The sequence below is a fragment of the Tamandua tetradactyla genome, chromosome 6, assembly GCF_023851605.1.
Source record: "Tamandua tetradactyla isolate mTamTet1 chromosome 6, mTamTet1.pri, whole genome shotgun sequence".
Taxonomy (NCBI): domain Eukaryota; kingdom Metazoa; phylum Chordata; class Mammalia; order Pilosa; family Myrmecophagidae; genus Tamandua; species Tamandua tetradactyla.
In genome coordinates this window covers 55,301,757-55,316,739 of record NC_135332.1, presented here as the reverse complement: position 1 = coordinate 55,316,739, position 14,983 = coordinate 55,301,757, and the positions used below count along the sequence as shown (strand labels likewise).

The following is a 14,983-nucleotide window of genomic DNA, read 5'->3' as shown; positions in this document are numbered from 1 at the left end:
TTTGATATTTTAAGATGTTGTCACTGGAATTTAGACTCTGAGGTGTTTGTTCCATAGACCTGTATTCAACTAGCCTTATGATAGAGCTTTCCTTGAATGCCAGCAACTCGTCTCCCTGCCTTCCACTTCCCTGCACAGTATTGAGTGATCTGTCTGAAAAGACAAATCTGTTGCTCCCCAGCTTAAAAGCTATAGATGTCTTCCCTTTTCCATTGGGATAAGGTCCACATTCAAACTCTCTGACATAACTTACAAGATCTTTTATGACCCACCTCTGCATGTTTCCTTGCCATTCCCTGTCTTGTACCTTGCAGCAGCTACACTGCACCTTTCTCTTTTTCCCAACTTTTTCACACCCTATCCCCATCCTTTTGTGTAGTTAAGTCCTTTTAACATGTTTACTTAATCCCCGCTTTCCTTGAGAAGCCTCCCCAGCCCATTATGCCCCCTCCCCAGTCCAATATGCCCCCTATTCTCACAGTATTCTGCATCCCCCACACTCCAAAGTCCTGTGTTCACACATCATGGCACATGCAGTGTTGTTGTTTGTCTGCTTAGCTGTACTTCCCACTTGACTGGAAGCTCTCTGAAGGCAGGAACCATGTCTGTTTGGTTTCTATGTGTATCCCTGGTGTCTAGCACATAGAAATACTCACTTGAATGAGAGTGAGGCAGTGAATGAGTAAATATTAGAAGAGTAGCTCTAGACCTGAGTAGGCTCTGTACTGGAGTTAGCACACTCTTAACCTGAAGCACTAGGCAGATGAGGCTGTTAAAGCCTGTGAAGACTATAGGTTACCAGTTAAAAACCAAGTTAGAGGATTATATAAATCCATTTGGAATGAAATTGGGCTCATACTGTACATTTTGTTCTGTAACCCGAGATAAAAATTGAATACAAAAAAATGTTTTAACCTGGGGAACATGTGGTCCTGAGACATTGCAGACAGATGGTTTCCTATCTGGAGAAAGCAGACCAGGTCACCCTGGATCCCATGTGTTGTACATTAGTCAACCAGTCACCCTAGTCCATCAAACTTCACTTTTGGAGTTGTCTCCTTTGTATCTTATCCTTGAAGTATGTAGTATAATGCCTGGGCACGGTGAGCTCTGGAAAAATGTATTATGACTGATAAGCAACAGCAGATAGCCATCTTATTCCTGGTAGGTGTTGGGGCAAGTTGTGGGTGGGCATCAGTAGCCAGCAGAGCTGGGGTGCTAGGCTCTGACAGGTGATTTTTCATACACAAGAGTAGCCAGCTTGTATCATGGAAACCTGTTTCTCAGCTCCCCATTGAAGAAGCTGGAGCTGTGGCTTGAAGAACGTGATGGAAAAGCCCACTGTCTTTTCTTTCCATTTCTCTTCATAATCCCTTTCTCTCCCTATAGCAAAGTGCCCACGTTTGTTCGAATGCTGGCCCCAGAGGGAGCCCTGAATATACATGAAAAAGCTTGGAATGCCTACCCTTATTGCAGAACTGGTGAGTGCAGACCTGGCTAGAAGCTCAAGTTTGAGTCCTCAAGGTGGACAAGGGATGTGGTCAAGTAGGTCCAGGAGTGGGGGTGAATCTGGGCTTTGTGTCCCACCTTCGTTTTCCAGATTAAGCCAATGGAAGGATGAGGTTGGAGACTCCCTTCAGGCTGGTAGTCTCAGTGTTGTCCCAATGTGGCAGCCAGCTGGGGGGGAGTCACCAAGTTGTCACAGCCTGAGATAGCATAGAACTCCTTTTATTTGGAGATTTTGTAATTTGATTGTGTTACTATAACAAAAGTAATATTCTCTGTATACAATTTGGAAAATACATAAAAACAGTAGGGAATAACAGTCACACTGAAGATTCTTACATTCCTCCATAATCACTGTTAGCATTTTAGTCCTTTTTTCTGTGCACGCACACACAAAATCCCAACACATTTTCTAGACAAATCTCAGGTAACATTATACTAATTATCAGCTTGCTCATTTTTACTCAGTAAATGGAGAACATTTTCCCCGTCACTAGGTACTCTACTGTTTTGTTTTTTATTTTAATGGCTGCATAGTAGTCCGTGTATGGTCTTTTTAAGCTGTCCCCCACTACCAGATACTTAAATTTCCAGTTTTACTGTGAAAAGCAGCATTAAGGCCCAGGGACTCTGAAGAGAAGAAGTCATTGGAAAGGCACCAGAGGCTGACCTCCCTGGGGACAGTCTAAACCTAGACACCAAGTGAAAGTAGCAAAGGAAAAGCTGATATTGTTGGGGAAAGATTGAAACAAGCCCAATTTGAAGACTAAGGATTTATAAACAGCTATTCCCAAAATATGTTATACACACTGGAGTGTGCATGGCAGATACTTGTTCTTCACAGGGTAGGCCATTGCAAAGAGCTCTGAATTGATGGCTTATGCTATACCAATGTGTTCTGTAGTTGGGGATAGGGGTGGAATTCTTTTCTTATTCTTGGCCAGTCTCCTGTCTAGGGATTTAGGAAAAGAAATAAAAGATTTGAGCCTCCACAGAGAACTTTCTTTGCTAGTCTAGATACTCTGGATTCCCTTTGAGTAGGTCCAACTTTTAGCTCCCCAGAATTCCTAGTCTCTAGAACCTCTAGGAGTAGTTCTCGTGGAGGATCTAAGTTGGTACTGATCCCTTTCCCATGGGAATCCCTAGGTTCCCCTGCATTTGTCTATGAGATGTACAGCCTTTCCTCCACCCAGCCTCCATCTGTTGGCACTGTCTGACCATGGAGTCCTCCTGCTAGCTTCTGCTTACTTGAGTTGCTTTACTTGCCTTATTCATTGGAACCGGGCACTCCCTAGTTTGTGCCTGATGAAGATGCTCCACCCATGTGATCCTTGTCCTGTGGACTGTGGGAATGACTAAAGTCCAGAACACACAGGATCATTGCTTTCTCCAATCCTCCATCCCCACATAGGAAAAAAGACCTTGTTTTAGGAGATGCACAATCATTGGTGACACCTGGAAAAGGAATGTCACATTTAGAGTTTTATTGCTGTAGCTGAAAATGCAAACATCACTACTCCCTAAGCATCAGACAGGAAGCTGGTAAATTCTTGGAAACAAAGTACACACACAACTGTGTGCAATGTGGCTGGGTGTGTCTGGTGTATGGCCAAAGGCTAATTTTCTTGATGTCTAGGACTGCTGCACTGAGCATGAACCTTTGCCAACTTGGCATAAGGGAGGCAAACAGATAGCATGGACTTCTCCATCTCTGGGGCGGGGTTTTGAATATAAAATTTGTCCCAACTGCAATATGCCATTGTCTTCTGTAATTCTGGGAGAGTATGATGCAGCTGACATGGGTACCTTTCGCAACAGCAAATATTAGCTCCCATATTGTCCTGAACCTTGCCCAAAAGAAAAATGTAACTTCTAAATACTTCATGAAGAGCTGAGGCAGGTGTGGGTAGGGGGAGGGAAAGCTGGTTTCTTCAGTGGGTGCCGACTTCACAGTCAGAATCCTCCTTTATACAGAATGAATATGTTGAATATTAGATCTGTATGGTTAGGTACTTTTTCTTTTAAAATAAGAGATATAAACAGGTAAAGAGGGATGCTTACAAGTTTCCCCTCAGGGTTGATTGAGAGCAAGATTATTAGTTGAAGCATCTTAGTTTGGCCTAAGTAGATCAAAATTTTGAGGTGAAATGGATAAAGTAGCACGGAGTAAAACTCCACATGCATTTTTGGAAGGCACTTTTTCTGAGCGGATGATAACATATTTGGAAAACCTAAATCATTATTAGCTCCTTCTGTTCTGCTATATTCTTTTCTCTCTTTCTTTTCCTCTGAAGCTGATGAGTTGGGGCATGAGGAGGTGGTGAGATGAAGGTTCGTCCACAAATGACCCTCCTTCCACCTCTCCCTTTAACTGCAACCCTTGGCTGAATGCCATATTGCTAAGCCATGGGTTTAAAGTAATTTCAAAGGGTTTAGCCCTTATTTTCCAACTGCGAAGAGTTTCCTGAGACTTTTCCAATTTTTTGGGTTGCAGTTTGAAGAAGAGGGAATTCTTTGAGTGCAGAAGTATTTGGAGCAGGGAGGAGGCTACAGAGTGTTCGGGAAAGATTGTTTTGTCATTCAGGTTGGCATCAAAGCCCAGGAGGGGCCATCACCCTCATGGCTTCAAAGACGTAATTTGTCGAAACAGAGTGGGTCTATTTCTCAGGTACTCATAAAAGCTAATGTAGAAAAACCCCAAATGCCAATCTGTTAAATTAAATTGTAATGCAGAATTGTGAATGAAGCCAGATATTTTCATTTGCTGATAAGGGCATTATTTCCTTGTGATTTGTCTACATGGGAAACCAAATATATAATTCAAGTGCCAGTGTGTTTATTTAGAATGAAAAATATAACCGAATAGATCCGAATCTTGTGTTCATTGATTAGCACCTTCTGTCCCTACAGAAGCCAAACTAGAAAGAGAAGTGTGCTTGGAGAACATGGATTTGGAATAAGATGGTTAGTTGGGAAACCTTAACGGCCAGTGTCCTCAAGCCAGGTTGGCCTGGAGCTGCTAGATGCATCAAACACCCAGGCCAAGGCTCCTGCTCCCCAGGACAGTGCTGGAGAGTTTCTGCCAAATTGTCCTCTTTGGAATTAACTTTGATGGATAGTATACCCTTCATCTCCTTTTTTGTTAGCATGATTTTTTTCCAATGAGAACAGGGCAGTTTTTTAGATATAGGCCTTTCAGTCACAATCTTAACTTGGTGCTGCCTTCCAAGCATCTTTCACTGAATTTGTGGAAATCACTGACAGTCTCTTGGGATATTTCTATAGACAGCAGATCTCTTATCCCTTATATTTCAACTTTTCCTCACTTCAATCTCAGAAGTTACCTTTGCTTCAGTTCTGGAGTTTGACTGATAGCACCATACACTTTCCAGGCATGGAAATATGAAATCCATCAGAAATTGACACAACTCCTAAATTCAGAAGGTACAGAGTGAACTGGGCTGTTGTTAGGAGAGCTAGTCCATTCCCCAGTGACATAAGAGCTGCAGACGTTTTCTCTGATAAATAATTGAACTGTGCTTTCCGAGGGGGTCTCATTACAATGAGCAGGAGTGCAGAGGGTGAGAGGTTTGGTTACAGTGAGAGGAAGGATGCAGAGGGCAGACAGACAGTGACTGGTCTAAAGTGCCCTGCCCTGGCCACCCTAGGAACTCAAATGATGCACTGAAGGCACAGGGATGGATTGCAGTGCTTCATCTGATCAGAACCAGTGGTTTCCTTGCTTGGCTATAAAGAATCCAGAGAAGCAGATAATGGCATCACTTTAATTAAATTCCAGATTTGGTCTTGGGGGATTTTTGCACGAATGAAACTAGAGGATTGGTGAATTGAAGTACTCCTGGCTCACTGGGGCTTGGAGGGTGACTGGAATAATAAACCACAAGGAGTGGGAGTGGAGAATTCTTTGCTACTCATGGTCCCTAGAGGGGGCAGGTATTTATTCATCCTCATTAATATTTTTTTCTCTCTCCTTTTCATGCCGTGACCTTGGAGCAGTTATTACAGTAAGTATTTTTGGGGGGTTGAAATTGTAGATTACTTTTAAGAAAATAAATAAAATATAGCTGCACTAGAGGCTCCTGGGTATTCCTGTTCTTTTTCATGGGTGACTTTTGGAGTTGTTGAGGCTTAATACTTTCAGTCCTAATGAGGAACATGTTCATTGGCATAGTGGTCTGCTTTAAGCTGTATTAACATTTGACTTTAAAATGTGCAGCAGTTAGAACCCTGGCACCTAGCTCTGGGTCTCAGGTATACAGGATGGCCTGAGGCCTTTCCCTGGTCATGCCTTCTCGGGTTTACATAAGAATTTCAGTTCAGCTCAGGCATCTGTTGACCCCAGTCAGCCTTGCCTGTTAGCAAAATTGAGAAGTCAACATGATTTCTTTTCTATGACCATCCCCTCTGTCATCCCCTTTCAACGTTCTCATCCAGAGTCCTTGTTTACAGCAGTTTCTGGGAAACTGACTTCTGCTGAGGTGTTAACAGGTTGACATGTTCCTCCTTGGAGTAGTTAAAATTTTTAAAAAGCACAAAGGGGAGAAGACAATAATTAACATGAAGGGTTAAATTGCCTAGAAGAGAACTTTAATCCTCATTTCAGCCTCTGGAAAAGGCTAATAGGAGGAATGAGGTAATGCTGAATGTTTTTGATTGGTTTGGAAGTCTTCCTGTGCTCCTCCCACACCACTAACTAACCAATAGCACCCTGAGCATACTTGAGGTAGTATTGCACAGTAGTTAGATATATGGACTTTAAAGTCATACAAACTTGTTTTCAAGGCCAAGCTCTATTGTTTATCATCTCTGGCCTTTTTTCTTTTTTTTTTTTTCCCCACATGGGCAGGTGCTGGGAACCGAACCCAGGTCCTCAGGCATGGCAGGCAAGCGTCCTTACCTGCTGAGCCACCGTGGCCCATCTCTGGCCTTTTGAATCACCTAACTCCTTTGAACCTCCCCTTGTCTGTAAAGTGAAGGTGATGCTACTACAAACTTTTTAGGCTGTATGAGGAGTAAATGAGATGATACATGCCTACCACATTGTAGGCACCCAGTAAAAGTTAGCTGAAATTATAGTACAATTATAATAATATTCTTTCATCAGTTGTAACAAAGGTATTACACTAATGCAAAGTGTTAATAATAGAGGCATACATGGGAACTCTGTATTTTCTGCGTGATTTTTCTGTAAACCTGCAACTTCTTTAATAACAAAATTATATCACAAATAAAAAAATAATTAAAAAAAAAAAGCTGAATTTAGAAGGGGCGACTGGCATTTCCCGACTGAACAGCAACCAGTAATGACAGGTAGTTACTCTTCCACTGTGTGCCTCGTGACTGTGAAGTGTTTTGTTTTGTTTTTTTACCCCTTTCCAGAATGAATACATGAAAGAAGATTTTCTGATTAAAATCGAAACCTGGCACAAACCAGATCTTGGCACCCAGGAGAATGTAAGTAGCACTTCCCATGAGCCCCAAAGACTTCCAGGCCCCAGGGTGGGATCTTGAAGCTCTGTTTTCTAACTTCTCCGTCCCTGCCTGGACGTCTTCTCCACCAACCCTTCTTCCTGGCTGTGAAGGGAGTGGCCTCTGCCTCACCCCGTCCTACCAGCATGGGATTGCTCTGTCTCTGTTTTGCAAGATTCCTTGTAGGGCCTTCTTTTAGTCCTGAGATTAGTCAAAACTGCAACTCCAGGTACAGGGGAATTTTAAAAACATCAAAATTATAACCTTTGTAGGGAACAATTTGCCAGTAAATGCCCAAATTTAAAATACACCTATCCATTACCCCTGTAATTTCATGTCTAGGAATTATCATACAGTTAAGCTTTCACATGTATAGAGGACATGTGTACAAGGAAAGTCATTGCAGCATTCTTTGTAAAGCCGAAGAATAATACAACGTAAGGGACCATCAGTGGGACAGTAAGTTAGCTTCATCATGCAGTCATATCAGGCTGCCTTTTGAATTAAGTGCCATAAAAATGGACCAGTAAGGAACAGTGTTCAAGATACATTGTTCAGTGAAAAAAGCAAGATGCAAAACAGTGTGTACATATATGCTACAATTTGTACTAAAAGAAAAATCTATGCACATCAATGTTTATACGCATATAGAATCTGGTAACAGTTACTAGGGAGGAAACTGAGAGACAGGCAAAAAGAATAATTACGTTTTACTATATCCCTTTATACATTTTGAATTTGTGTCACGAACATGTACAAAACATTTGAATTAATTTTTAAAAGTATTGCAATCCGCAGCATGCGTGGCTATGCAAGCATCACCTCCATGAGGGAAACATGGAAACAAATCAGGGACTGTAGGAGGTCCAGAGAATGTTTTTCTCTGTTAAAGTGGTACTTAACCTGAAAAGTCAGTGTGTTGACTCACAAATTTATGTTGCCATTCTTTTGGATAACTTTGGATATAATTATTTTAACAGTAGGAATCTCACGTCTATGGCTTTCAGAATAGCTGCTCCTAGGCGTCCATTCTGGCTGGGGGTGCTTTGTAACTGACAAAAACGGCACAGTGGTTCCCCTTTTTCCTGCAGGTGCATAAACTGGAGCCTGAGACATGGAAACATGTGGAAGCAGTATATATAGACATTGCAGATCGGAGCCAAGTACTTAGCAAGGTAGGAACTATTTAAAGATGTGGGGTGGCCTTGAGATGCAGAATGAACTCTAAGTGTTAAAGAAATCTGAACCAGACCCCAACTTAGCTCAAAAAGAAGTGTTCTCTGGTGTATTGAGTTTTGTTTAGTTTCATTTTTAGAGTTAGTATTAAGAGTTCTCTTATCTTGACTTGTATACACTGGAAAAATAATGACCCAAATTTGTGTTCTATTTGACCTCTGGAAATTATTACTGGACAATACCATGCTAAAGGTGGTCCTGAGGTTGTTTTGCACTGCTGAGTACTAGCTCTCAAATTTATTTCTCCAACTCAGTAATTAAAAAACATTTATTAAGAAAATAAAAATAAAAAATAGAAAAAAGAAAAAAAACATTTATTGCCTGCCTACTGTGTTTGGAGTACTGTCTTAGGTTATGGGATTTCCAAATGGGGTTTATAAAATATGCAAAAAGATGTCCTCAGAAAGGTGATGGCTTTTTTCAAGAGTAACAAACATTGAAGCAGGTCTCTGGAAGAGGACTCTCCACAGTTAGACTGTAAACTTGGTAAAAGCAGGGACCATGTCTGGAAATATTTGTTCAGGGAATGAAAGAGTTATATTCCCTCTCATTTGTTACTATTCTTATTTGACAGAGGCCTTATTGGGATTAGGGAATGGAAATTTGGCTCTCTGTTCACTGACAGAGAGAATTTGTTCTTATCTCTGGGGTATGATACCTCTTTCCTATAGTCAGTCTTTGTGCTTCAGATATTTTGACTTGGGCATTTCCAAAAAGGTATGAAAGCCATCTTGTGCTTCCTTGCCTAGTATCTCTACCCCTGCTTGCAAGTTTAGTGATTTTTTTCAAAGAAACTTCTTGTTGAAGTATAGCATACAACCTAGAAAGTGAATAAGTATGCTGCTTGATGAATTTTCTCAAGTTGAATATACCAGAGTGTTTCTCAAACAGACCATTACCAGCAAAAAGTATGGTTCTTTAAGTATTTTGTCAACTCTGGTTGTTCTGTGTGAGTAGATGGAAGATTTGTTTTTTTTAAAGCACATGTAAATATTCTTAGCATCAGGGAATGCTTTAAGACTCTGAGTGTGTATGTGCAAGCGTGCATGCCTACCCTCATTATTTCTGAGTACATGGTTTAATTAATTAGTTTGCCTCTCCTGAGCCCACATTGGTCAATGCAGAGGTACAGTGGACTATTAAGTTTTTGTTATGGTTAATTAACACACAGAATTGACTGTATTATATGAGTCAATGAAATGAGACTAATGAATAGTGCATAAGATATAGAATCTAATATTGAACATTTTCAGTAATGATTTTATTAAATCAAGTCAGAGGGAGCTTCTTAAAAAAATCTGTGCTGGGCCTCATTTGCCGATATGATATTCTTATTCACTAGGTTTGAAGGAGGAAGGGGGTGGCCCAGAAATCTGTATTTTGAAAAAGCCCTCCCTGGTCATTTGAATGCTCATCTCAGGTTGAAACCCCTGTTTTAAACAGTGAAAATATATGTCCCCTCAATCTGGTGACACTTTCATCCTGGTAAAAATGGAAAACAAACCCTGGTAGAGAAAGTCACACAGAGCTCTCCACTAGGGGAAACGTAAACAGTTTTTTATATCTTGTTTATAACATGCTCCCATATTTGCTGAACACCAGCATCAGAACTGGTATGAAGTATAGTGTGGTGAAAAATTTCTCTCTTCCTCTTTCTTCCTCCTCCTCTGCTCCCCCCCATCCCAATTCTCCAATCTCCCTTAGGATTACAAGGCAGAGGAAGACCCAGCAAGATTTAAATCTATCAAAACAGGACGAGGACCCTTGGGCCCCAACTGGAAGGTACGGTTCACACTCTTACCACCAGGGGGCAGAGCACCGTGTGGGTGGATCTCGCCTGGTGGAGGTGGGGAATGGCTGGGCTGGGCTAAGGAAGAGCCTAAGATCTGCCGTCTTAGTTACCTGCCTACCTATGGGTGTGTTTTTAATGCAGCAAGAACTTGTAAATCAGAAAGACTGCCCATACATGTGTGCATACAAACTGGTTACTGTCAAGTTCAAGTGGTGGGGCCTGCAGAACAAAGTAGAAAGCTTTATACATAAGGTGAGTGACCAGGGTGAGTCCTTATGACCTTTGTGTGTGGTTTGGTGGGGACAGTATTGCCAATAAGAGATTATACAAGTATACAGTTCGTTTTATCCAACTCCTACCTCCTTTGTACTTGTAGCTGACTTAGCGGTTTTTTTTGTGTTTTTTTTTTTTTTAATTAGAGAAATTGTGGTTTACAGAACAATCATGCATAAAATACAGGATTCTCATATACTATCCCACTACCAATACCTTGCATTGGTGTGGGGCATTTTTTATAATAGTTGATAGCACTTTTTTTTTGTACTATTAAAGTCCATGGTTTAAATTAGCATTCACTGTTCATGTAGTGTAGTTCCATGGATTTTTTTTTTTTTTTTGCATTATTGTTATGGTAACTGGCACCATTTTTTATTAGCTTCTCAATCATCATCTGGAAAGAAGAAATTCTGGAAAAAATTCTGATATAACATGGTAACTACTATGTATCATAAAGCAGGTATAAGATATTTTACATTCACAGAGGTATTGACAATGGTGCAGTATTGCCCTGTATCTATATTAGAGAATACAATTTAAAAAGCATTATTTAATCACATGCAGATAAATATTTCAGTGCTGATAATTGTTTTCACAGTGTTGTGCTCCCATCACCACCATCCATTACCAAAATATTTCCATCATCCCAAATAGGAACTCTGTACATATTAAGCCTAAACTTCCAATTCCTTATCTCCCCCTCTCCCTCAATCCCCTGGTAACGTATGTTCTAGATTCTGACTCTGAGTTTGCTTATTCTAATTGTTTCAAAACAGTGAGCTCATACAATATTTGTCCTTTTGTGTGCGGCTTACATTCAACATCAAGGTTCATCCACATTGTTGCATGTGTATCAGGACTTCATTCCTTTTTACCGCTGAATAATATTCCATCATATGTACATACAGTAGTTTATCCATTCATTAATTGATGGATACAGGGGTTGCCTCCATCTTTTGGCAATTGTGAATAATGCCTTTATGAACATTGATGTGAAAATATCTGTTCTAGTCTGTGCTTTTGGTTCTTTTGGGTATATGGTCGTGGGATTGCATATGTAGTTCTGTACTTTGCTTTCTAAGAAACTGCCAGAGTGTCTTCCACAGCAGCTGCACCATTTTACTTGCCGCCAGTAATGAATGAGTGTTGCTATTTCTCCACATCCTCTCCAGCACTTTTTATTTTCCACTGTGTTTTTTTAATGCAATTTTATTGAGATATATAATATATTCACATATGATATAATAATCCAAATTGTACAGTCAGTGGTTCACAGTATCATCATATAGCTGTGCATTCATCATCACAATTGATTGAACACTTCCATTTGTCAAAAAAAAAAAGAATAAAAGTAACAATAAAAGAGAAAAAGAACACCCAAATCATCCCATACCCCGCCACCACCCCTACTATTCATTTATTTTTTGTCTTTTTTTTTTCCTTACTCACCTGACCACACAGTGGATAAAGGGAGTGTCACAAGGTTTTCACAATCACATGGTCACGGCTTAAAAGGTCTGTAGTTATTCTTTAAGGATCAAGGCTACTGGATTACAGTTCAACAGTTTCAAGTATTTCCCTCTAGCTACTCTAACATACCAAAAACTGAAAACGGATTTCTGTATATGGCATAAGAATAACTTCCAGAATGACCTCTCAACTGTATTTGAAATCTCTCAGCCACTGAAACTTTATTTTGTTTCAATTCTCTTCCCCCTTTTGGTCAAGAAAGCGTTCTCAGTCTCACAATGCGAGGGCCAGGCGTGTACCCTGGAGTCATGTCCCGCATATGGGGGAGGGCAGTGAGTTCACATGCTGAGTTGGCTTAGAGAGAGAGGCCACATCTGTGTAACAAAAGAGGTTCTCTGGGGGGTGACTCTTAGGCATAATGATAAGTAGGCTGAACTTTACCTTTTCGGGAATAAGTTTTATAAGGGCAAGCCCCAGGGTTGAGGGCCTGGTCCATCAGATTGGCTATCCTCAATGACTGTGAGAATATCAGGTCTTTCCCCCCTTTTTCCCAGTCCCTCAAGGGAACTTTGCAGATACTTTTTAATATTCTGCCCAGCTTACTCTGGGATGTATCTGGGCATCACCCCACTCTATACAAACCAGTAAGGTCTCATTCCCTATTCATGGTTTCTTGTAATTATGGTGTTTGAAGAAGCTGAACATACAAGTTAGATTAGATAGTGTGCTCCTGAAAATAAAATTTTGTGCCAAATATGTCTTCTTTTGGTCTCACACAAAAGTTGAAGTTTTAAAATACAGTCAGTATCATCCTTTACCCTGTAGTCTGATTTACCTTGGTCCTACCCAGATCAGCCTCTTTCATATCTATAATTGAAGTCTGATCACTTTTTCAGTGTTTCTAACTGTTGCTTTGTGGGGTAATACTGACTTTAATAGCCACAGAGCTCGAGATCTGAGTCTCAAGTGTCACCCAAATACCCAAAGTTCCAGGGAATGACTATGACCAGGTTATATGCAAAGAACTCAGCATCTCAGAATTTAGAAATAACAGTTACTGCTCTGTGACTTCTGTAAGAGCTTACAATCTAGGAACTTTTACAGTAAGCTTTCACTTGATAACCTGTGCTCTCTAATTCAATTCCCAGAGTTTGCACGTTACAGTTAATTCATATTAGTGAGGTATAATAATATATGTCTTTTTGTTTCTGGCTTATTTCACTCAACATACTGTCCTCAAGGTTCATTCACCTAGTTGCATATCTCACAGCTTCATTCCTTCTTGCAGGTGCTCAGTATTCCATAGTATGTATGCATCACAGATCCCCCTTCCATTCCTCAGTGGATGTCCCCTTGAGCCAACTCCATCCATTGCAAATCTGAACACTGCCACCATAACCACAAAGTGTGCAAATGTATGTCCATTCCTGTCTTGGCCCTCAGTTCTTACACATATACCCTGACTTCAGGATTGCAGGATCACGGCAGCCCCACCCCTGGCCTCCTGTGGAGCCACCATGCTACCCTTCAAAAGGGCTGCATCACTCTGCTTCCCTACCAACAGTGAATAGGTACATTTCTCTCTCTCCACATTTTCTCCTGCACTTGTATCTCTCTGTTCGTTTTTAAACAGTTTTATTTACATGTCGTATAATCCAACCTAAGTATTAAAAAAAAAAATCAGTGGTTCCTGGCATAATCACATAGCCATGCCTTCACTACCACAATCTATATGAGAACATTTCCATTTCTTCCACAATTAATCCCATACTCCTCCCCCATTTACCCTATTTATTGACATTTAGCTCTGGCATATTGCCTTTGCTATAGTCAGTGAAAGCATATTACAATGTTACTGTTAAGTATAGAACCTAACCTAGTTTGCATTTATTGTATCCCATCCCAAACCATCCCATTTTCAACACCTTGCAGTGATGACTTTCATTTGTTCTCCTTCATGCAAAAACGTTCTTATATTTGTACATTTAATCACCATCATTGTCCATTCTAGGCATTGCTAAGTTATACTTTCTCAGTCTTTATCCTGTATCTTTCCTTCTGGTGTCATAAATCAATTAATATAATATACCACATTAACAAATTAAAAGGGAAAAATCACATGGTCATCTTGATTGATGCAGAAAAGGCATTTTGACAAAACACAGTATCCTTTCATGATAAAAACTCTCCTCTTTTAATGTAAACATTTTTTTTTTTTTTGCATGGGCAGGCACAGGGAATCGAACCCGGGTCTCTGGCATGGCAGGCGATAACTCTGCCTGCTGAGCCACCGTGGTCCACCTAATATAAACATGTAGAGCTATAAATTTCCCTCTCAGAGCTGCCTTCACTGCATCCCATAAGTTTGGGTATGTTGTTTTTTTCATTTTCATTTGCCTCAAGATATTTCCTAATTTTGCTTGTGATTTCCTCTTTAACCCATTGGTTGTTAAAGAGTATGTTTAATTTCTACATATTTGTGAATTTTGTTTCTCCCTCTGTTACTGATTTCTAGGTGTATTCCATAAACATTGTATGATTTCAGTATTTTTGAATTTATTGAGATTTGTTTTGTGACTCAACATATGGTCTATCCTGGAGAATTAACCATGTGCACTCAAGAATAAAGTGTATTCTTTTTTCGTTGGTACAGTGTTCCGTATGTTTGTTGGGTCTGGGTAGTTTAGTGTATCATTCAAGTCCTGTGCTTCTTTATTGGTCTTCTTATGACTCGCTATTCTATCCGTTATTGAGAGTGTTGTATTACAATCCCTTATTATTAATGTAGAACCATCAAATTCTTCCTTCAAATCTGTCAGTATTTGCTTCATGTATTTTGCTCTACTGTTGGGTGCATATATATTTATAATTGTTAACATCTTCCTGTTGAATTGTCCCCTTTATCATTATGTAATAACCATCTTTGTGCCTCGTAATTGTTTTTTACCTGTCTATTTGATCCAATATTAGTATAGCTACCTCAGTTCTCTTTTGGTTATTACTTTCATGGTATATATTTTTCCATCCTTTCACCTTCAGCTTTTTTTAAAAAATATTTTTATTGAGATATCCTCACACACGTACAGTCCATCCAAAAGATAAAATCAGTGGTTCACAATATCATCGCCTAATTGCATATTCATCACCATGATCATTTTTAGGATATTGCATCACTCCAGAAAAGGAAATAAGAAAAAATTCATACATCCCATT

At 40.1% G+C, this 14,983-nt stretch overlaps 1 protein-coding gene across 1 annotated transcript in view; it reads left to right on the top strand.

Moving 5' to 3' along the window:
• Positions 1-14,983, top strand: part of PITPNA (phosphatidylinositol transfer protein alpha) — a 48,226-nt gene that overhangs the window by 12,840 nt on the left and 20,403 nt on the right. Inside the window, exons 4-9 of the mRNA XM_077165473.1 lie at positions 1,390-1,481; positions 5,524-5,531; positions 6,907-6,981; positions 8,088-8,171; positions 9,937-10,014; positions 10,166-10,276. Coding sequence (XP_077021588.1) covers positions 1,390-1,481; positions 5,524-5,531; positions 6,907-6,981; positions 8,088-8,171; positions 9,937-10,014; positions 10,166-10,276 — 448 coding nt within the window. The remainder of the gene's footprint in view (positions 1-1,389; positions 1,482-5,523; positions 5,532-6,906; positions 6,982-8,087; positions 8,172-9,936; positions 10,015-10,165; positions 10,277-14,983) is intronic.